Source organism: Notolepis coatsorum, assembly GCF_963971535.1.
Source record: "Notolepis coatsorum genome assembly, chromosome: 15".
NCBI lineage: Eukaryota > Metazoa > Chordata > Actinopteri > Aulopiformes > Paralepididae > Notolepis > Notolepis coatsorum.
Window position 1 is genome coordinate 47,806,399 of NC_140179.1, and position 23,603 is coordinate 47,830,001.

Below are 23,603 nucleotides of genomic sequence, written 5' to 3' on the forward strand. Positions count from 1 at the left end.
TAGTGAGAGAACAGGTTATAGAGGTAGAGAGAGAACAGGTTATAGAGGTAGAGAGAGAACAGGTTATAGAGGTAGATATAGGAAGAGAGAGAACAGGTTATAGAGGTAGATAGAGAACAGGTTATAGAGGTATAGAGAGTAAGAGAGAGAACAGGTTATAGAGGTAGAGAGAGAACAGGTTATAGAGAGGAAGAGAGAGAACAGGTTATAGAGGTAGAGAGAGGAAGAGCGAGAACAGGTTATAGAGGGAGAGAGAGGGAGAGAGAACAGGTTATAGAGAGGAAGATAGAGAACAGGTTATAGAGGTAGAGAGAGAACAGGTTATAGAGGAAGATAGAGAACAGGTTATAGAGGTAGAGAGAGAACAGGTTATAGAGGTAGTGAGAAAACAGGTTATAGAGGTAAGAGAGAGGGAGAGAGAGAGAACAGGTTATAGAGGTAAGAGAGAGGGAGAGAGAGAGAACAGGCTATAGAGGTAAGAGAGAGGGAGAGAGAGAACAGGCTATAGAGGTAAGAGAGAGGGAGAGAGAGAACAGGCTATAGAGGTAAGAGAGAGGGAGAGAGAGAACAGGCTATAGAGGTAAGAGAGAGGGAGAGAGAGAACAGGCTATAGAGGTAAGAGAGAGGGAGAGAGAGAACAGGCTATAGAGGTAAGAGAGAGGGAGAGAGAGAACAGGCTATAGAGGTAAGAGAGAGGGAGAGAGAGAACAGGCTATAGAGGTAAGAGAGAGGGAGAGAGAGAACAGGTTATAGAGCTTCTTTTCAGCTGAAAGGGAAAGGAGAGGGTCGTAATTTCCCCTTGTGCTTCATTCAAGGCTGGGGTGTGTGTGTGCGTGTGTATATGTGTGTGCGTGTGTATGTGTGTGTGTGTGTGGGCCCATGGTGGTCATGCCTCTCCTTATATGGCGTGAGTCTGTGGAGAGTTGGTGAGGAATGAAGTGATTTACAGTACAGTTACACCCCCTTTTTTTTCTCTCTCTCTCTCTCTCTCTCTCTCTCTCTCTCTCTCTCTCTCTCTCTCTCTCTCTCTCTCTCCCCCCCAGAACAAGTTGTTCTGTCTGTCTCCCTAGCTGTCTTTCTTCCTCTGCCTCCCTCTCTGTCTATGTCTCTCTGTTTACCCCTGTCTTGCTCTCTCTCTCTCTCTCTCTCTCTCTCTCTCTCTCTCTCTCTCTCTCTTGCTCTCTCTTGCTCTCGCTCCATCTCTGTCTACTCTCTGTACTCTTCCTCTCCTCTTCCTCCTTTCCTCTTCCTCTGATTACCCCTCCTCCTGCACCGGCTAGAGACGTTTAAACATCAGTATTCATTCATGTAATCATTATATTGGATATAATGATGGCTGAGATGATGACTTTAGACTTCCTCTACTCTTCTTCCTCCTCTGTCGTTTAATCATAGTGCTGATAGCGGCTTCCAGTGTGATGCTAGCTCTCTATATCAATCTATCAGCCTCTTCCTCTGTGCCCCAGGGCGGTTCAGTCAGTATTCGTGAACGAGCACCACTGAAATTGGAGAGAGAACCCTCCGACTGGTGAAAATCTGTGGCTGCTCCATGATTGACAATGATTGGGTGATCTGATCTTTATGAGGCCATAAAATGTGTGAGTGGTGCTTGTTCATAAATACTGTGCAAACTGTCCTGGGCACAGGGAGAATGTACACAGTAAATTTCGCAGAGTAAATTTTACTCAAACTGAGTAAACTTTACTCAAACTGAGTCAATTTGAGTAAAATGTACTCAGTTTGAGTAAAATTTACTCTGCGAAATGTACTGTGTATGGGATGTGGTATTAAAGTGGACGACATTCCCTTTTAAATCACAGAGTTGATATAGAACACAACATTCTTCGTCTCTCCTCCTCTTCCTCTGCTATAGAACACAGCGCTGTATTTATCTTCCTCCTCCGGTTTCATCGCAGCGTGTCTGAGTTGGGAGAAAGTTAGTGTTGTTACGTTTAGATACCAATCTTCATGCGTTGAATCGTCCTATTGATTTACAGCGTGTCGGAGTTGGGGGGAAGTTAGTGTTGTTAAAACAAATACTGTAGACTGTAGACCATGAAGCCGTGTCTCCTCCTCCTCTCTCCTCCTTTCTGATTCAAACCTAGTGCTGATGTGGACCATGATCTCGAAGTGACTGATTGGGGTCAACATGTATATATCTCTCCACCTCTTCTCCCTCTCTCTCTTCTCTCTTTTCCTCATCCTTTGTCACCCCCTCTTTTTCAAGTCCTGTCATGATCATCACGTTCCTTCACATCCTTCCTGTTTTTCTCCTGAAAGAGAGTGAGAGAGAGGGAGAGAGAGAGTGATGGAGAGAGAAATAGAGGGGGAGAGAGAGGGAGAGAGATGGAGAGAGAGAGCTGATCTTCTTGTTTAATTTTTGAGTGGGTGGTGATTTGAGATTGCTCATGGGCATTTAATATACACACACACTCTTTCTCTCTTTCACTTGGTCTCTCACTCATTCTGTCTCGATGTGTGTGTGTGTGTGTATACTAGGGATGGGTACCTTTCACATTTGAACCGATACCGGTACCGGTACCTGTGAATCGATACCGGTACCCAACGGTACCTTTTTTCGGTACTTTAGTCTCAAGAAATGTAATTTACCTACCTCAGTCGTAAAAAAAAAAATCCAAACTTCAAATAACTACAATTTCAACAGTTTTCGGCTTGTCATTGCTCCGACTGCTTTGTTGTTGAATCAAGTCAAATCCTAGGTAAGCATATATTGTGCGTGTGAACGTTGACATGAAAAAAAAAAAAAAAAATTATTTTATTTGTATTAATTTTTTGGTTTCTCACTTGATTCGATACTCGGTAGTACCGACGTGTTTCGGTTCGGTACCTCAAAAGTACCGAATTCGGTACCCATCCCTAGTGTATACTGTATCAGTTATGAGTGTGTGTGTGTGTGTGTGTATATCTCTGTTATGAATCAGGTTTAACTGTACTTCTTCACAAATATAGTACAACAGAATTTGTTTCTGTTCCTCGTGAGATAAAGAGCTTATGGAGTGCTAAGCTTTTAGTGGTTTAGGGAGTAATGCTAGTCAATTGGAATAACCTCACTAGTATAGTAGTGTTTCCAACTGTGTAGTATGCGTGTGTGTGTGTGTGTGTGTGTGTGTGTGTGTGTGTGTGTGTGTGTGTGTGTGTGAAAAGCACACACACGCATACTACACACACACACACACACACACACACACACACACACACACACACACACACACACAACACACACACACACGTGTATGCACACAAACATCCACGTACAGTAGGAGAACAGCCTGTAACCTAATATGCTGTCTGCATGCATGCATTTGTGTGGGTATGTATGTGTGTGCTTTTGTGTATGAGTGCATATGTATTTGTGTGTGGGATGTGTGTGATGGAGAAAGCGTGACTCAACCAACGGGTGGCAGGATGATGGAGGGATGAGACGGAGGAGTAATAAGGGAGAGGTGGTTAATATTGAACGACAGATTAGGGCCACCTGGGGGTGATGATGAACACATGGAAAATATGTCAAAAGGGATTTCCGCTCTTCTCCTCTCCTCATCTCATTTAATCTCCTCTCCTCTGCTCTCCTCACCTCTCTTTTTCCCTCTTCTCCCCTCTCCTCTCCTTTCATCTCATCTCATCTCCTCTTTTTTCTCCACTCCTCTCCTCTCCACTCATCTGCTCTCTTTTCTCCTCTCCTCTGCTCCCCTCTCTTTTCCCCTCTTCTCCCCTCCCCTCCTCTCTCCTCTCATCTCTCCTCTCCTCTCTCATCTGCGCTCCTCTCCATTCTCCTCTCCTCTGCTCTCATCTATTTTCTCCTCTCCTCTGTTCTCCTCTGATCCCCTCTCCTCTTCTATCTCCTGTCCTCTCCTTTCTCCTCCTCATCTTCTCTCCTTATCTCCTCTGCTCTTCTCTCTCCTGCCCTCTCCTGGCCTCTCCTCTGCTTTCCTCACCTTTCTCCTCTCCTCCTCTCATATTCGCTCTCCTCTCCTCTGTTCTCCTCTCTTATCTCCTCTTTCCTCTCCTCTCATGCACTCATCGTCTCAGGTTTGTGACTAATTGTAAGGCACTGAGGTTAACAGGCGGGCAGAAAAGTGGCCATTCTTTTACTTGAAGTTGAGGACTGCATACGTTTTTTGCAAAGCTTGATTGATTGATTGAAAACTTTATTAACAGATTACAGAATGGGTACAATACAGTACGGCTCAATACACACAATTGTTAACACTTTCGCGGCCACTGGGATCCGTCTAATCTCACTCTATAAGGCCAGCTTATCATAACGGCCTTTCATTGTGCGTGAGGCTGTTTGTAGAGCTAAATCTATACTTTATATTATTGCTATCTGTCCATTGTCAATTGACACTATAAACCGTCCCTTCAATATGCCTTAAATAAATAATTCTTTCATCAATACGTTCCCATTTTATAGCGTTGTGAATATGAACTATATACCGCAATGTTCTGGGGTATTTCCTGGAAGGCGAGATACAGAGCGCTAAGCTAATAACGTTAAATCGAATGGCGTTTCGGCTATACACAAGCTAGAGCTAAAACTCAAAATGCATATTATCGGTATCATGGTCCACTAGGGCTGGGCGATATAACGATAACGATAAATATCGACATCGAGAAATAAGATAACATTATCATATCGTTATCGCAATATGATTTTTTTCCATATCGCCCAGCCCTATGGTCCACCATGAATGCATGAAAGGGGGGGGGGGGGGGGCGGGGGACGTAGTTTCTGATGATTGATTACCAATAACGGCATTAGCCTCATTCGCTGATTGGCTGGTCGGCTATCAAAGCAAGGCCCGATCGGGCTGTAATTTACGTGAAAAAGCTCTTAACGTGGGCCAATGTTCCCTCTAACGTGCGCGCACATGGCAAAACGCTCCCGCGCACATCTGTAATCTGTCGCGCACAGAAATGTTTGTGTAAAATATGCATGTAGTTAAATTGACTGGCGTGTTGCACCGAATACTACGGTACCATGTTGCGTGTGACGTTACCCAGAGAAGCCCGCTTTCAGTGCTTTGTGGGCGTCGCTGCTGCGCTCACACACAACAGAAGAGGAAGCGGACAGGTCCGACCAGCATAAACTCTGCTCACAATGCCAAAGCGAAAATGTACATTACAGATGAACTGCAGAGAAAATTCCCAATTTACCGTCCCGGTCGAGACTAATTGGAAGCGGAGTGCAACGCGTGCAAAGCTTGACCATATGTTTCTGTGTCTAATAAAGGTGCTGGCGATCTCAAAGCTCACATGGACACAGAAAAACATTACATATAAAGGTGTGCGAGGCGAGAGTTTGATGGCAAAGTTGACCGATTTGATTGAAGTATGCAGCTATACAGAGAGAGAAAGAAAATAATTTAAAACTATTTTGATGCCTCAAAATGATGTTTTGGTTTGATAAGATGCTTGTTATGATACAATCATTCTAAGGATTATGTGTGTAATAAATTAGTTTTGTACACTAATTGCAAGTTATGCAAATGTTACAAATTCGAAACTGCATAGTGCACTTTTAAATTAGTATCTTTGTGAGGTTACTGTTTTATAATTTACATTACATTGCAAAGATACAAAGATATATTTTTTAAAGCTGGATTTTCTAATACAGAAGAGGTATTATTTAGAACATTATTTCATATTTTTCTTGTTATTTATTTTGTCAAGTAAGACTTGAAAATATATATTTATTTTGTCATAGGTTGATTTAGTTATTTTCTTGAGATTTGTCAGATAGATTACTTTAGGCATAATACAGCATGTTGAGTAACTTTGGTTATAGAGAGATATTATTTTGTTATAAAATAATATAAACAATAATTGTATATCCATACAGAGGAGGCATACTTTAAATATATTAAAATGATAAGACATCTTTGAGTAAACTTTGAGTATCATTAAGTATCTTGAGGCTGAAGGCAGAGTGTCCTCTTTTAAAAAAAAATCACAATATGGTCACCCTTGAAGTCGCATGATAATTCACTTAATAAAATAATGACGAGTCAGCCTCCTAAACCGACAAAAGTTAGTGACACCGCTGCCGCCAACCCAGCCAAAGTAAGGACTTTTCTCTGTATCAATCAATGGTCAAATAAATATTTGATTAAGGAATATAATATGCCTTTTTGTATTATTTCTGTGTATCAGCAAAATGTATAGATTTTTATGTTAGACATTGAGGGAAATTAAGATTCTCAGATTTTTTCCGCTCATCAACTAACCGGTTAATCGACAGGTGACGTATGTTGCTCAGTAGTTGCTGATGTCTGCTCAGGAGGTTTGAGTGTTTGCTCAGACCGGAAAAAAATTAGAGGGAACATTGCCGTGGGCCGGTTGGACCCCAAAAAGGATTTCACAGTTATCGATCGCCATCTGGTAGATCGATATGTCCATTGGCTGATGCTATATTCCTTTACTGCATACTGAATTCAGCGTCCCAAAAAGTATTCCAGGCTACATGCTACAGGCATAGCTTCAGGCTAACAAAAAAGTCCACCCATGATGAAAAAAAAAAAAACACCGGTCTGTAACAGGGAACACTGCATTATCAAGACAGCGCCCCTACGAGGATCTGGCCGGTAATGCAATTTTCCGAATCCCAAGAGTAGGGTAAATCTGCAGTGCCGCTCGGTGACATTGAGTAGGATATTACAATGGAATAAAAGCCAAAACAACCTTAAGCGTTGGATCCGAAACACATTTGGCCACGAATGTGTTAAGGGGATGCAGACCAGAGAAAGACTTTCATCTTGTTTACATCAGGGTCCCTGCCCGTCGCTTATCAATGACTCATTTTCCAGTCAACATTGTCGAAGCGGATTGTTTTTTTATCGGTTAATTTCCGTTTTATAGCATTTTGAAAAGCCCTTGTTTTCAAGGAAAATAAAAAGATTCCGTGATAAACGCCCTGTACTGGAATATTCTAGAACGTTGTCATTTTTCGGCCTATCTATGAATAGTTTTCAAATAAACGCTAGATTATCGATAGTATATGTGTACGTATGCACGCTGGAGCCGCGAGCTGAAAATCTATTATTTTAGTTCCTGATCGCTCGCACAGCCACACAGCCACACACACACATAGGGGAAAAGCTTATATCTCCATGAAAACAGGTCTGATTATCCTAAGACTGGTAAAATAGATTCCTTACCTGAGTTCAGATGTTATCCAAAAAGATCATTCCAATTCCTGATCGCCATTCTAAAAATCGATCGCTTTTTTTTTTTGATCCACTTTTTCTCGCATCCCAATTTCGTATCATCCAATTCAACCCTCCCCTGTCACGAACGCTGTTTCTTGCCTCCCACAAGCCGGCTGCAATGTGGACTAAGTCATACATAGCACAAGTCCCCTCCGGTACCTGAGGTAACAGCAGTCGCATCTTTTCACCTGCGCAGCTCGATCTCTCAGTGTCGAGGAGTAACGCGTGGGAGGCTCACTCTGCCCCCGACACTTCCTGATTCTACTGCGCAGGCGCACCAACCGACTTGTAGGAGTCGCTTGTTCACAACGTTCGATCCCCACCCTTCAGTTTTCCCTCCCCGTAATACGGCCAATGTGTATTACTGCGGACGACCAGCTAAACTGAAAACAATGTGGAGAGCTGGATTCGAACACGTGAATCCTAGCGTCTCCACACTGGTGGCGAGTGCCTTGCCCACTACACCACCTAGCCGCCCTAAAATCGATCGCTTTTATTGATCCAACGCTACATACTGTAAACACATATTCCACGCTGTTCTGAGGTTCTACAATGAATCCGATCGGCTCGGGGTACATGCATGAGAAGTAAAATGTTGATTCCGGATTTTTCTTTTCTCATCCATTTTCATTGAGTCCATTCCAAAAGGGTGCATTACCATCTGGCAGACGATAGGGGGCGGTTTTTTCACATCTGAGCTCCTGATGGGGCTGGTTTACCAACGGTAGACTCCATTGATGAAATATGAATTCAGAGCGCTAATAAAAAAATTACACACGAATTGTCGTGGTGGGCATTCAGGGGGCGGGCTGATAACACGTGTTATGTCGTTTTGGGCATTCAAAGTGTTAAGAGTCTTCAGGGTATTCTTGTTTACCAGAGAGGAGATCCGGTACAAGAATCTTGTTTGTTGGCTGACTTTTTTGATTACATTGGTTGCCATTTTGTCACAGGAAAGATTTGCCTCTAGGATGGAACTCAGGTATGTAATTTCATCTTTTCTTGTGACAATATTGTCACCCACTGTAACTGAGAAGCCGTCGGTCTTGCTGAGTTTGTTATTTGATCCGAAGAGAATGGACTCTGTTTTACCCAGGTGTAATGATAGTTTGTTATCAGCGAGCCAGGTGCAGATTCTGCCGAGTTCAGAGCTGAGGATTTTTTCAACCTGTAACTTGTTCTTGTCAGAGACCAGCAGGGCTGAGTCGTCCGCTAACAGGAACAAGTTGCAATCACAATCTGACGACATGTCATTTGCATAAATTAGGAACTAATTAGGAACTAAATTAGGACTCCTTGCTAGCTTTAGTCTTGCCTATTTTTTCTTCTTTCTTCTTTTACTCTTGCTAGTTTTTATGTTCTTTTAAAATGTAGCGCTTTGAGATTTGCTCCACAATTAAAGCGCATTACAAATCAAATATATTATTATTAGCGCGGCCAGGTAGCGCAGCGGACTAAGCGTTTGTCTACCACCGCAGAGACACTGGTATCGAATCCAGCTGTCAGAGGTGCCTCCGGCTTGGCCGGTCGTCATACTGACACAATTGGCAGAGTCAGCGGGTGGGAAGCGGTGGGTGGTAATCTGGTCATTGTAAACAGCGACTCCTACAGGTCGGTCAGGGCGCCTGCACAGCGAGAAAGGGACCTGGGTGATGTAGTGTCCCCTCCCACGCGTTACACTCACCCAATGAGAGTCCTCGCTGCCAGGTGAAAAGAGGCTGCTGGCTGTCTCCTATGTATCGGAGGAAGCATCTGATAGACTTCAGGGCTCCCTACACCGGCAAGTAGGGGGCAAATGCGCGCAACGACCAGGAAGGGGAGGGGGGAATTGGCATAACGACTAAATTGGGATGGGAGGAAAATACAAGAAAAATAGGAGGAGAAAAAGTGGATACAAAAATATATATATTATTATTATTAATGGTATATTTAGGTTTTTCCAAAAAGGAGTGCGAGGATTCAACAACACTACCTCAGTCCCCTCTCCCCCCCCCCTCCCCCACTAATCTCGTCACGTACACCACCCCCCCCCCCCCACCCCTTCTCACCCCCTTCTCACACGTACACAAACAAACGTTCAACTCCCAGAGGAGCGACGACAACAGAGCTGCGCAACTGCGTACGGTACACTTTTTACTGCTTCTCGGTCTCAGAAAACAAACTCAAGTAAGATGTCATTCTTTTCAGAATTTCATTGGCGACATAAACGGTCGCCAATCATTTTCAGCATCAGTGGTGATTTATCTGTGCGCAGGCCAACAGCAGAGGGTGGGCTGTTGGAATTTTACGAGGTTAAACTGAGTTTAGGTGGTTTTATCCTCCACTACACTTAGTGATGCATGATATATCGGCCGCCGATATGGCAGTTTTTTTACACATCGGTATCGGTCAGATAAATAGTTGTTTTGGCCTTAAATAGTTTCAAAATATCTGTCATTTCTGAAAATAAGTTACAAAAGTAAAAAAATTATGCGTTTTGGAAAATAGCTCTTTATTTGATCATCATAAAAAAGTGTTTTCTATACAGAGATATCGACATCGGTAAATATCGGTATCGGCCAGAACAGCAATATTAATATCGGTTATCGGTATCGGCCACAATTTTCACATCGGTGCATCACTAACTACACTACATCCCTGAATGGTAATAACAAGGTGTTACACTGAGTTTAGGTGGTTTATCCTCCACGACACTACATCCCTGAATGGTAATAACAAGGTGTTACACTGAGTTTAGGTGGTTTATCCTCCACTACATCCCTGAATGGTAATAACAAGGTGTTACACTGAGTTTAGGTGGTTTATCCTCCACGACACTACATCCCTGAATGGTAATAACAAGGTGTTACACTGAGGCCCTGTCCACACGAGCGCTGGATTTAATGTAACCGAAGTTTGAAAAAAATAAACCTCTGTCCAGTGTGTCCACACAGGTGAACAACCGCGTATAACCGTGTACTCACGGCGGCTGGAAAACCAGCAACCGATACATGTAGTACAATGCCAAAGCAGTAGGCGGCGATGTTGTTCAGACATGAAGGCCATTTCAACCAATCAGAAAAGGTTGAACGCTCACTACACTTCCTGCCTTAAACCAAAACAAAGCCGCCATCTTTAAATACCCTTGCGTTAGCCATTAGCCAACGGAGCATATATTTTTCAGCAAAGAAAGAAAGTGCAATAAACAAACGGATACATTCACTGTGTTCTGCCTCTCATTTGTAGATGAAACAAAACCAACAGCAACACAATTTACCACCAAGAGCGGATAGTTTAGTCTCACAAAAGATCTCCGGTGTTGTTAGCTACATGCTGTGAATGGCATTCTCTATGTATAGTATATAGCTTACATGCTGCTAACGTAATAATGTAACGTTAACGCTAGTATAATGAATGGATGCAAACGTTATTTAACACATTGCAGAATGGGTACAATACAATATGGCTCAATACAAACAATTGTTAAGGGGATGCAGTCTGGACTGGGTTCCTTATAACAATAACTTGACAACACATGAGTTTAGTTTAGCCGCAGCTACAGGTTTTACTCTGGTCGGGTCAGGAATGCGACAACAGACATCAGTCGATCACAACACTCTTCAACAATACGTTTCGAACAAAAGTTTGTTACAATCATTTTCATATAACGCTACTTGGGACAGCTCTGCTATAAACACTGGTGTAGCTGGCTCTGCTCTAATCACTCTAACCCGTGCTCGGTTGCTAACTTGCTATTGTTTGCGACAGTCTGCCGTGAACATGGGAAATAATTGCGACAGCTCTGCTGTAAACACTGGGAATAACCTCGGTTGCTATGCCCACACGCACCCACTGCAACCGGGCGTGTGCGCAAAACTTCACCCTGGACTCAGGTTTTCAAAGACCGCGGTTGCAGTGTAGCAAAACCCCGGTTGTGTGTGCCCGAACAGTGCAACTGCGCACATACAATCATAGTTACATTAAATCCAGCGCTCGTGTGGACGGGGCCTGAGTGTAGATGGTTTATCCTCCACGACACTACATCCCTGAATGGTAATACAAAGGTGTTACACTGAGTGCAGGTGGGTTTTGTGTGTGTGCTTTGGCAACATAATTGTATTACATGTTGTCATGTTGGCAACAGAAGCAATAGTGGCATGCAACCATGTATCCTGCTATTAACAGGAATCAGGAAATGGACTTTGTCAAAATAGTGACCAACTTCAAAATCTGTATGAAACGGATGAGTGGAGACGTGTGTGTGTGTGTGTGTGTGTGTTGGTGCTCTGTCTTACTATACTGTAGCATTCTGCCAGTGTTGACCGATGTTGACTCACAAATCCTTGATGTGTGTCTGTGTGGTGTGTGTGTGTGGTGTATGTTTGTCAGGGGAACTATGTGAGAATGCTATTCATCGACTACAGCTCGGCATTCAATACCATAGTCCCCTCCATACTCATAGCCAAGCTCAGGGACCTGGGCTTGAACTATGACCTCTGCCAGTGGGTCTTGGACTTCCTGACTGGCAGACCCCAGGTGGTGAGAGCAGGCAACTGCACCTCCTCATCCATCACCCTCAACATAGGGGCCCCCCAGGGCTGTGTTCTGAGTCCCCTCCTCTACTCCCTGTACACACACGACTTTGTGGCTCAGCGGAGTAGCAATACAATCATCAAATTTGCTGACGACACAGTGGTGGTGGGCCTGATCTCTGCCAACGACGAGAGGGCCTACCTGGAAGAGGTCAAGGTCCTGGCGGGATGGTGCCAGGAAAACAGCCTCTCCCTGAACGTCAGCAAAACAAAGGAGATGATTGTGGACTTCAGGAGGTCGGGGGTCAAGGACTACAGCCCCCTCAGCATCGACGGGGCACCGGTTGAGAGAGTCAACAGCTTTAAGTACCTCGGAGCCTACATATCCGAGGATTTGACATGGACCACACACATTGACAGTGTTGTGAAGAAGGCACGACAACGCCTCTACTTCCTCAGGCGCCTAAGGAAGTTCCAAGTCAGTCAGAAGATCCTTAAGAACTTCTACTCATGTACAATAGAGAGCATCTTGACCGGCAACATCACCTCCTGGTTTGGGAATAGCACTGCACAAGACCGAAGCAGACTACAAAGAGTGACACGTTCAGCCGAACGCACAATTGGAGGGGGGCTCCCCACCCTCCAGAACATTTACAACAAGCGTTGCAAGGGCAAGGCGAAGAGAATCATTAAAGACTCCAGTCACCCGAACAACTGCCTCTTTGAACTGCTGCGGTCAGGCAAGCGATACCGGAGTCTCAAGGCGAGCACAGAAAGACTCAGAAGAAGCTTCTATCCCCAGGCCATCAGGCTGCTAAACGAACAATGAATGAACACTACACAACAACAACCACCAAACGCACATAGCACACACATCCACACGCACACACTCACTTTAAACAAACACACTGTAGCACCCACTCCACACACTTTATAGCACACACCCACTTTAAACAAACACACTGTAGCACCCACTCCCCACACTTTATATTTATTGATGAAGGATTGCACTACAACTCGTACACCTTACTGTAAATTGTACCTAAATTGTACCTCATCCCATTTCTGCTTTGCACTATATAGTACTGTACATTAGTACACTGCATAGTATTGTATATTATATGGTAACTCAGAACATTGTACATATGTCTATACCGAACACTGTGACCTCATTTTCTTCTTCTAAAATTACATGCTATACTATGTTATTTGATACTATCTTGTCTAGCACAGTCTCTGGAGCGTAACAGTAAGAAGCATTTTGTATGAAAGTATTCTGTACTTCTGTATGACAACTATTAAAGAAACTTGAAACTTGTCTGTATGTCCTGTGTGTCTTGTGGTGTGTATTGGGTGCCTGAAACAACAATGTCATTGGAAGCATGATGCAAGGGCAAGGTTTAATTTTCAACACTGCGTGTGTGTGTGTGTGTCTTTGTGTGTATATATGTGTGTGTCTTGTGTTGACTGGCCCCTTCAGTCACTCATGGAATGTGGAAGTGTTTGTCGGGGTCAAAGGTGAACAGACTAAAAATGACTCGGCAGAAACTGAGAAGAGAAAACAAAACTGGTCGTCACACACTCCTTCCCTCCCTCTCCTCCCTCTTTCTCTGTTTCTTTTTCTGTCTCTCTCTCTCCCCCTTTCTCCCCTCTCTCTCCCCCCTCCCCTCTCTCTCCGTCTCTCTCTCGTCTTTCCTTACTCTCTCCTTTCTGCTTATCTTCCTCCAAAACTGCTATAGTTTGTTAAATCACAGAATATTGTTTGATTGGATTGTGTGTGTGTGTGTGTTCTAGATGTCTTCACAGGTTCCAATTACCAAGTACCCAACCCGGGATCTGAGACGTGCCGGGTCCAGATTACATTAAGTCTAACTGGGTCTTGTTCTGGTGCCGCAGGTCTCGGATCTGCCTCATTTTGTGTAACTCCCATTGTGCTGCAGTGTGCATCTGTCGCCACAAGGTGGGACTAAGTAACTATTACTGACAAACTCTTGAGTCGGTTCTGGTTTAAGAAGAACGGTCACAGTTGTCATAGAAATGTTTATAGTATAAAAGATTGCAGTTGTCCCCCAATGCTGAATAACATTGGAGAGAAGGTTGGGTGCTGTGTGACCCCACTTTGTTTTTACATTTCTAGATAGATGGAGGGTCAGTCGTCCTCTCAATGAGCCATCACAGCCTAGTGTACACACTTCTCTCCTGTTCCATCTTCTCTACAGGGCCTGCTTCAGCCCTCAATCCTCCTTCTCTCTCCTCCTTTATCTAATATTCTCTCTCTATAGCTAGGCTAATATTCTCTCCGTTTCTCTCTATCCGGCTGGTTCTATCTCTCCATTTATCTCTCTCTCTCTCTCTGGTGGCCTGGCATTTCTCTGCAGCACATTCCATGTATGAGGAGAGATCTGTCAGACAGAAACCCATACCACTGTGTGTGTGTGCGTGTGCGTGTGTGTGTGTGTGTGGTGCATGCAATTCTGTATCCATGTGTACCAAAATATATTTGTTTGTACTGTATCCGTTTGTGTATGTGGTTTGCTTGTTTGACTTCATGCATTTCCACATGGAAGTGCATAGATCTTTTTTTCATGTGTGTGTGTATGTGCACGTGTGTGTGCGCATGTATCGTTGTGTATACTGTATGCGTTCACTTGGCTGTATAATGTATGCCAGTGTGTGCAATGTGCATGCATGAATGTGCATTTATGTCGTTGTGCATGAAGAGCACAGTACATACATACTGCACATGTTTTATAGGCATGTGAAGTTGGTGTGTGTGTGTGTATATATATGGTGGGTGTATGTATGGTGTATGCTTGTAACAAAGGTAGCAGACGGGGGTAGGTGGAAGCCAAAGGTGCAATATGGTTGTACAATTAATCAAACACACAGTCAATAGCTGAAGCTCCCTGGTGGACAATGGCCAGGGGCATTTATTTAAGCAGAACAGACAATTTAGCAAAACTAAAACAAATCATACTGGCTCCCATTGGAGCACCTAACTATCTTTACTGAAGGCCAGGGTCTAACTAGGCCGGGCCTCTGACCGGCTTACCGCTTGTCAACTCGCCGTTTAGATGTCTCCCAACAGCCTTCCAAGACACACTCTGAGGCCCAGTCCACACGATCACAGGTATTTTTGATTTTTTTTTTTTTTTTTATTAAAAAAAAATCTGTCCACACGACGTGGTTTAAACCCCGCACAGTGACGTATATACATGCAGTACAATGCCAAAGCAGTAGGTGGCGATGTAGTTCAAACATGAAGGCAATTGCAACCAATCAGAAGGGTTTAGAATTAATACCGGAAACTGAACTGAAGCCTGAACACAAACATCCCTCCTTGCTCACAGCCAAATTAGCTACAGCTAGCAACGAATAATTTAAGTGCAATAAACAAAAAAATTATACATTCACTGTGTTCTTCCTCATTTGTTGATGAAACAAAACCAACAGCAACACAATTTACCACCAAGAGCGGAGTTTAGTCTCACAAAAAGATTGCCGATTTTGTTAGCTTACGTGCTAACGTAATAATAAAGTAACGTTAACACTAGTCGAATGAATGGATGAAAACGTTATTTAACACATTGCAGAATGGGTACAATACAATACGGCTCAAAACAAACAATTGTTAAGGGGATGCAGACTGTTGTAGTTGGGACTGGGTTCCTTAAAACAATAACTTGACTACACGTGAGCTTAGTTTAGCCGCAGCTACAGGTTTACTCTGGTCAGGTCAGGAATGCGACAACGGACATCATCAGTCAATCACAACACTCTTCAACACAGACGATACGTTTCGAACAAAAGTTTGTTACAATCATTTTCATATAATGCTACTTGGGACAGCTCTGCTGTAAACACTGGTATAGCTGGCTCTGCTCTAATCTCTCTACCCCGCGTTCGGTTGCTAACTTGCTATTGTTTCAAGTTCAAGTTTCTTTAATAGTTGTCATACAGAAGTACAGAATACTTTCATACAAAATGCTTCTTACTGTTATGCTCCAGAGACTGTGCTAGACAAGATAGTATCAAATAACATAGTATAGCATGTAAATTAGAAGTAGAAAATGAGGTCACAGTGTTCAGTATAGACATATGTACAATGTTCGATGCAGAATAGACGTAACTGAGTTACCATATAATATACAATACTATGCAGTGTACTAATGTACAATATTATATAGTGCAAAGCAGAAATGCAGAAATGGGATGAGGTACAATTTACAGTAGGTACAATTTACAGTAAGGTGTACGAGTTGTAGTGCAATCCTTCATCAATAAATATAAAGTGTGGGGAGTGGGTGCTACAGTGTGTTTGTTTAAAGTGAGTGTGTGCTATAAAGTGTGGGGAGTGGGTGCTAGTGTGTTTGTTTAAAGTGAGTGTGTGCGTGTGGATGTGTGTGCTATGTGCGTTTGATGGTTGTTGTTGTGTAGTGTTCATTGTTCGTTAAGCAGCCTGATGGCCTGGGGATAGAAGCTTCTTCTGAGTCTTTCTGTGCTCGCCTTGAGACTCCGGTATCGCTTGCCTGACCGCAGCAGTTCAAAGAGGCAGTTGTTCGGGTGGCTCGAGTCCTTAATAATTCTCTTAGCCTTCCCCCTGCACCGCTTGTTGTAAATGTTCTGGAGGGTGGGGAGCCCCCCTCCGATTGTGCGTTCGGCTGAACGTGTCACTCTTTGTAGTCTGCTTCGGTCTTGTGCAGTGCTATTCCCAAACCAGGAGGTGATGTTGCCAGTCAGGATGCTCTCTATTGTACATGAGTAGAAGTTCTTAAGGATCTTCTGACTGACTTGGAACTTCCTTAGGCGCCTGAGGAAGTAGAGGCGTTGTCGTGCCTTCTTCACAACACTGTCAATGTGTGTGGTCCATGTCAAGTCCTCGGATATGTAGGCTCCGAGGTACTTAAAGCTGTTGACTCTCTCAACCGGTGCCCCGTCGATGCTGAGGGGGCTGTAGTCCTTGATCCCCGACCTCCTGAAGTCCACAATCATCTCCTTTGTTTTGCTGACGTTCAGGGAGAGGCTGTTTTCCTGGCACCATCCCGCCAGGACCTTGACCTCTTCCAGGTAGGCCCTCTCGTCGTTGGCAGAGATCAGGCCCACCACCACTGTGTCGTCGGCAAATTTGATGTTTGCGACAGTCTGCCGTAAACATGGGAAATAATTGTGACAGCTCTGCCGTAAACACTGGAAATAGCCTCGGTTACTATGCCCACATGCAACCACTGTAACCGGGATGCGCGCAAAACTTCACCCTGGACTCCGGTTTTCAAAGACCGCGGTTGCAGTGTTCCAAAACCCCAGTTGCGTGTGGCCGAGCAGTGCAACCGCGCACATTAAGGCTCGGTTATATAACACCCGCGTTCGTGTGGACAGGGCCTGAGGTTCTTTGTCTGTCCTCTTGGAGAGGCATACTGATTGCTTAATTGGGAGACAGCTGTATGTGTGGGTCTGCATGTGTGAAGCTGTCAGTCCTCTTCTCTCCATTGGGAGGAGCCAACAGGCGGCAATGTAGAAGCCATCAACAACCATTCCCCTCAGCCCCTTACAGTATATGAAAATGAGAGCAGGCCAATGTTCAAGTTCAAGTTTTGTTTTACTTGTCACATATAATGGTACATGTACATTATAGTGTAATGCTTTGTTCTGTATGAGCCTCCTGAGATTGTGCTTCATACAGTAAAAAATAGTAACAATAATAAAGACCAAACACTATACAAAATATACAATATACAAAACTAAAGTACAAAATGTAAAAAAAAATGCAAACAATGAGGTGGAGATGTAGTGCAAATATTTGAGTAATTAATAGATAAAATAGAGTGTAGTGTTTAAAGTATCAAGACCCCTACGCTCTGCATCTTCTGGCCGTCTCAGACCCACTCCTATCCGGGAGGGTCATCAAGGAGAAGCCACCTTTTCATATTGTGTGATGGAAGGTGTTACTGTCCGTCAACAAATTGATACTCATTGAAAATGTATTAAACAGACGAACAGACACAGCAGATCAATCTAGCCGCACACCGTTAAAGATCAAAGTAAGCACTGCAGATATTGAGCATCATTTTGTAAAATGTCTGGTGTCACTAGTCGATGTTGTCATGGATTTGAATGAATTAATCATTTTATTTCGAACAATAAATATTAAGAAATAACAATGTTAAAATATTTTATAATACAAATATAATAAAAAATTATAATAATAACATAAGATACAATTAAATAACATTTACCATGGAATTATAGTTATTTCTTTTTTTACATAGAAAGTTATATTTGGTGTTTTGAACCTCCATATGAAATATGGTGCAAATACACTGTTTCCTCAGTGAGTGATTGTGCCATTTATCTGGATATTGTTCTGGGCGTTTTTTTTAGCAGACGATGTGAAAACTGAAAATTAGGGATGCTCGATATTGGCTTTTTTACCGATACAGATATACCGATATTGTCCAACTCTTAATTTCCGATACCGATATCAACCGATACCCATATATGCAGGGTACCCCCCCCCCCCCCCAAAAAATGGAATAATTTCAGGTAATTTAACATTACATATCTCTTGTCGTGTAATTAACACAACATTGTGCATACTTTGACAATAAATAAAATAATAATTTGTTCTTACTTGCTTGCCTGGGTAAATAAAGGTTAAATAAATGTAAAAAAATAAATAAATATATATATATATAATTTTTAAAACCGATACCGATATTTTCCGATATCACATTTTTATGCCAATATCGGCCGATAATATCGGACATCCCTACTGAAAATACATACTGTACATTACACACACACGCACACACACACACGCACACACACACACACACACACACACACACACACACACACACACACACACACACACACACACACACACACACACACACACACACACACACAGGTGATTTTCATTCAAGCTGCACAATACATTATATAGTTGTCAGACCACTTCAAACCATAGCTTCAAACGCATAAAATCCTTCACTATATTGTCATCAGCTCAGAGTCCTTTTCATTAATATTTTTCTGGATCATCCTCGACATCCACAACAAGTTCCAATGCTTGTTGAACATTATACATCTTTGTCTTTTTGCCATTTTATTATAAGACCAGGGACTCTCTCTATCCTCTGTTATATGCGCAACCAGCATGTGTCTGTCCGACGTGCGCACTGGACTATTGAGAAACTATAGGAATTTTTCATTGGTTCTCCCAGCCCATGTGACCATTTCTAGCATTTCCATTGGCTATTTCAAGATTATATTATGCCTTACTTCCGCGCACTGCCACTCAGCCTGTGGGCGACGGAGAGATACACTTGAAATTTTGACGGAGAGATTTCAGATACAATTTCTTATCACAAACTGTTCCAAATATATTTCATGTTCAAAAATAAAAGCAATAAATGTTTTTTTTAATGTAGCTCCATGATGCTTAGTACTATCTTTAGAACATGCCTTGCAGTTGCGGGTGACTCACGTGGTCCCCGCGGGCACCGTGTTGGCTACCTCTGATCTACAGTGTATAACGTGTGTGTGTGTGTGTATGAACGTGCTTGCGAGTGTGCATATCGCTATGTATTTCTGTTTTTTTGAGTGTGTGTGTGTGTGTGCGTGCCACCGGGGACTGATGTATGAGTGGGGGGGGGGGGGGGGTAGAGAGAGAGGGAGAGATTGACAAAAATGACAGCTATGATGCCAATTCTATTTGGAGAGTTCCTTTTCACATTTGCCACCTAAACCGCTCCATGACACCAGGACACACCAAGGAAATGTCTCCTGTCTATCCCATCTAGTTGTCTGACCCCCCCCTCCCTACTTTCTCTCTCCTCTGTCTCTTCTCTCTCTCTCCACTGTCCCCTTTGGCCCCCTGTCACCATGACGCATGCACGCACACACGCACACACACACACACACACACACACACACACACACACACACACACACACACACACACACACACACACACACACACAGGACAGTAATTACATGGATGCAACTGTCTTACAGCTCTCTCTCTCTCTCTCTCTCTCTCTCTCTCTCTCTGTCTTTTTCTGTCTCATGACTGGAAGGGCGTGACACAAAGAGCTGTGTGTGTGTCCAACGCTTTCTCTCTTCTCCTCTCCTCTTCTATCATACCATCTCCTCTCCTTTCTTCTCCTCTGTCTCCTCTCCTCCATCTCCTCTCCTCTGTCTTCTCTCCTCTTCTCCCCTCCTCTCCTCTCCTCTCCTCTATTCTCTCCTCTCCCCTTTCTCATCTCCTCTTCCCTTTTCTTCTCTTCTCCCCTTTTATCCTCTCCTCTCCCCTTTTATCCTCGCCTCTCCTCTTCTATCATACCATCTCCCCTCCTCTCCTTTCTTCTCCTCTGTCTCCTCTCCTCCATCTCCTCTCCTCTGTCTTCTCTCCTCTTCTCCCCTCCTCTCCTCTCCTCTCCTCTATTCTCTCCTCTCCCCTTTCTCATCTCCTCTTCCCTTTTCTTCTCTTCTCCCCTTTTATCCTCTCCTCTCCCCTTTTATCCTCGCCTCTCCTCTTCTCTCCTCTCCTCTCTTAGTTAGTCTGTGGTGATTAATGATGTGTCAGGCAGAGTGATAACATCTACTCTGTCTTTCTTTTCTTCTCTTTTCTCTTTATTCTCTCTTCTCTGTCTATATATTTTATCTTTATTCTTTTTTCTCTGTCTATATATTTTCTCTTTATTCTCTCTTCTCTCTCTTTTCTGTTTTCCTCTCCCTCACTTCTCCCCCTCCCTCCCCTTTGTCCTCCATTTCCACATTTTTCTTTCTCCCTCTCCCTCTGTCTCTCTCTCTTCCTCTGTCTCTATTTCTCCATTCATCTCTCTCCCTTCCTCTCTCTCTTTCTCTATCTGCACCGTTGTGCATGAAAGTCAGCTCAGGGTGAGAAACAATAGTTTCAGCTTGTTACTCACAATCTAGTCCTTTGGCCACAGACCATGACGAGACACATCTTTTGGTGGTGTTGATGATGATAATGATGTTGACGTTGATGATGATGATGACGATGACGATTATGGTAGTGATGATGATGATGACGACGATGTTGATGATGGGGTGCTGGTGGTGGTGATGATGATGATGATGGCGGTGTTGATGATGGCGGTGGTGATTGTGGTAATGGAAAAAATTATGATGATTGTGATAACAATGAAGATTATGATGGTATTATGCTGACAAGGAGGAAGATTATTATATTATTTCTCTCTAACACCTCCATTGCATCATTCACTGTCCTACTGTACTGAACTACACTAGACTAGACTTGTTAAACTAATCTCCTCTCCTCTCTCTTCCCTCCTCTCCTCTCCCCTCCCCTCCCCTCCTCTCCTCTCCTCTCCTCTCCTCTTCTCTTCTCCTCTCCTCTCCTCTCCTCTCCTCTCCTCTCCTCTCCTCTCCTCTCCTCTCCTCTCCTCTCCTCTCCTCTCCTCTCCTCTCCTCTCCTCTCCTCTCCTCTCCTCTCCTCTCCTCTCCTCTCCTCTCCTCTCCTCTCCTCTTCTCTTCTCTTCTCTTCTCTTCTCTTCTCTTCTCTTCTCTTCTCTTCTCTTCTCTTCTCTTCTCCTCTCCTCTCCAGCATCTCCAGTGTACCATTCAGGCTTTGCAGGACGAACTCAGAATCCAGAGGGACCTTAATCAGCTCCTCCAATCGGATTACTCAAACGGCGGTCACCTAGGCAACCAGCCCCTCCCACAGGAAATGACGGAGGATAACTTCCTGCGTCTCCACGGAGAGTATGAGCACCAGGCCAAAGAACTCTTCCTCCTGAGGAAGACTCTGGAAGAGATGGAGCTCAGGATAGACACACTGAAACACACTCTGACTGCAAGGTACGGAGAGAGAGGGGGAGGAAAGCCACTACACACAGATATGGATGGATGGATAGATAGATAGATAGATACTACAATAGATGAAGTGGAAGATAGATAATTAATACGTGTGTGTGTGTGTGTAGGTGTGTAGGTGTGTGTGTGTGTGTGTGAGGATATAGACATGGGTAAATGGAGGGACAGATAAGTAGACATACAGATCGGTGGATGGATTGGTTGGAAGGACGAAGTCTCTTTTCTACTCTACCCTTCTAGAGATGAATCCATTAAAGAAGTTGCAGGTTAATGTTTCAAACAGAAACCGGTTTTCTATTCTATTCTATTGCATTGCATTGTATTGTATTCTGTCCAATCAGGGACGAGTCCATTAAGAAGCTACTGGAGATGCTACAGAGTAAAGGCTTGTCGTCGCGGGTGACAGAGGAGGACCATGAGCGGACGAGGCGACTGGCTGACGCAGAGATGACCATCCACCACCTAGAAGGTCTTCTGGAACAGAAGGACAAGGAGACACTACAGCTCAGAGAGGTAATGGATGCCTTGTGGTTCTTTATTGAGACAGTAGGGAGGCTGAGAGGGAGACAGAGTAGGGGAGACACAGGAGAGAAGGTTCTTTATTGAGACAGTAGGAAAGCTGAGAGGGAGACAGAGTAGGGGAGACACAGGAGAGAAGGTTCTTTATTGAGACAGTAGGAAGGCTGAGAGGGAGACAGAGTAGGGGAGACACAGGAGAGAAGGTTCTTTATTGAGACAGTAGGGAGGCTGAGAGGGAGACAGATTAGGGGAGACACAGGAGAGAACGTTCTTTAATGAGACAGTAGGAAGGCTGAGAGGGAGACCGAGTAGGGGAGACACAGGAGAGAAGGTTCTTTAATGAGACAGTAGGAAGGCTGAGAGGGAGACAGAGTAGGGGAGACACAGGAGAGAAGGTTCTTTATTGAGACAGTAGGAAGGCTGAGAGGGAGACAGAGTAGGGGGGACACAGGAGAGAAGGTTCTTTAATGAGACAGTAGGAAGGCTGAGAAGGAGACCGACTAGGGGAGACACAGGAGAGAAGGTTCCTTATTGAGACAGTAGGAAGGCTGAGAGGGAGACAGAGTAGGGGAGACACAGGAGAGAAGGTTCTTTATTGAGACAGTAGGAAGGCTGAGAGGGAGACACAGGAGAGAAGGTTCTTTATTGAGACAGTAGGGAGGCTGAGAGGGAGACAGATTAGGGGAGACACAGGAGAGAAGGTTCTTTAATGAGACAGTAGGAAGGCTGAGAGGGAGACAGAGTAGGGGAGACACAGGAGAGAAGGTTCTTTATTGAGACAGTAGGAAGGCTGAGAGGGAGACAGAGTAGGGGAGACACAGGAGAGAAGGTTCTTTATTGAGACAGTAGGGAGGCTGAGAGGGAGACAGATTAGGGGAGACACAGGAGAGAAGGTTCTTTAATGAGACAGTAGGAAGGCTGAGAGGGAGACAGAGTAGGGGAGACACAGGAGAAAAGGTTCTTTATTGAGACAGCAGGAAGGCTGAGAGGGATGCATTTTACGTGTGTTTGAGAGAGCGAGAGTTAGCGCGTGTGTGTGGATAGGGGAAGTGAAAGCAGAAGAGATTAAGGAATGGTAGATGGGAGAGTGAAAGGGAGAGAAAGAGAGAGAGAGGGAGAGGAGAGAACGACTGAAAGCTGGAAAGGAAAGAAGCAGACAAAAGACAGTAAACGAGAGGAAAGGCTGAAAAGGTCTGGACGATTAGTGGAGAAGTATCCAATCAAGAGACTCGCCCACGTAGAAAGACACAAGCTGATTGCTTTGGAAACCGACGTCGAGGCGATTGTTTGAAGATAACCACAGTCGTAACGGCACACAAAGTAGCGGTGATTGAGTTGTTGTGCAGCTGTTGTGGAGACAGTCTGTCGTGACACGTCGTCAGCTGGATCCAAGTGCTGGAATCAAACCGATAATACAGAGATAATGCAAACCAGCACCAGCAAAGGCCCAGTCAGTGATCCACACATAAACAAGAGCGGAGCC

The 23,603-nt window shown here is 44.0% G+C and overlaps 1 protein-coding gene across 1 annotated transcript in view; it reads left to right on the forward strand.

Moving 5' to 3' along the window:
- Window positions 1-23,603, forward strand: part of LOC311242035 (ELKS/Rab6-interacting/CAST family member 1-like) — a gene marked incomplete at its 3' end in the record, with an annotated part of 153,137 nt that overhangs the window by 66,244 nt on the left and 63,290 nt on the right. The window contains exons 5-6 of the mRNA XM_084330990.1: window positions 21,333-21,586; window positions 21,943-22,114. Coding sequence (XP_084187116.1) covers window positions 21,333-21,586; window positions 21,943-22,114 — 426 coding nt within the window. The remainder of the gene's footprint in view (window positions 1-21,332; window positions 21,587-21,942; window positions 22,115-23,603) is intronic.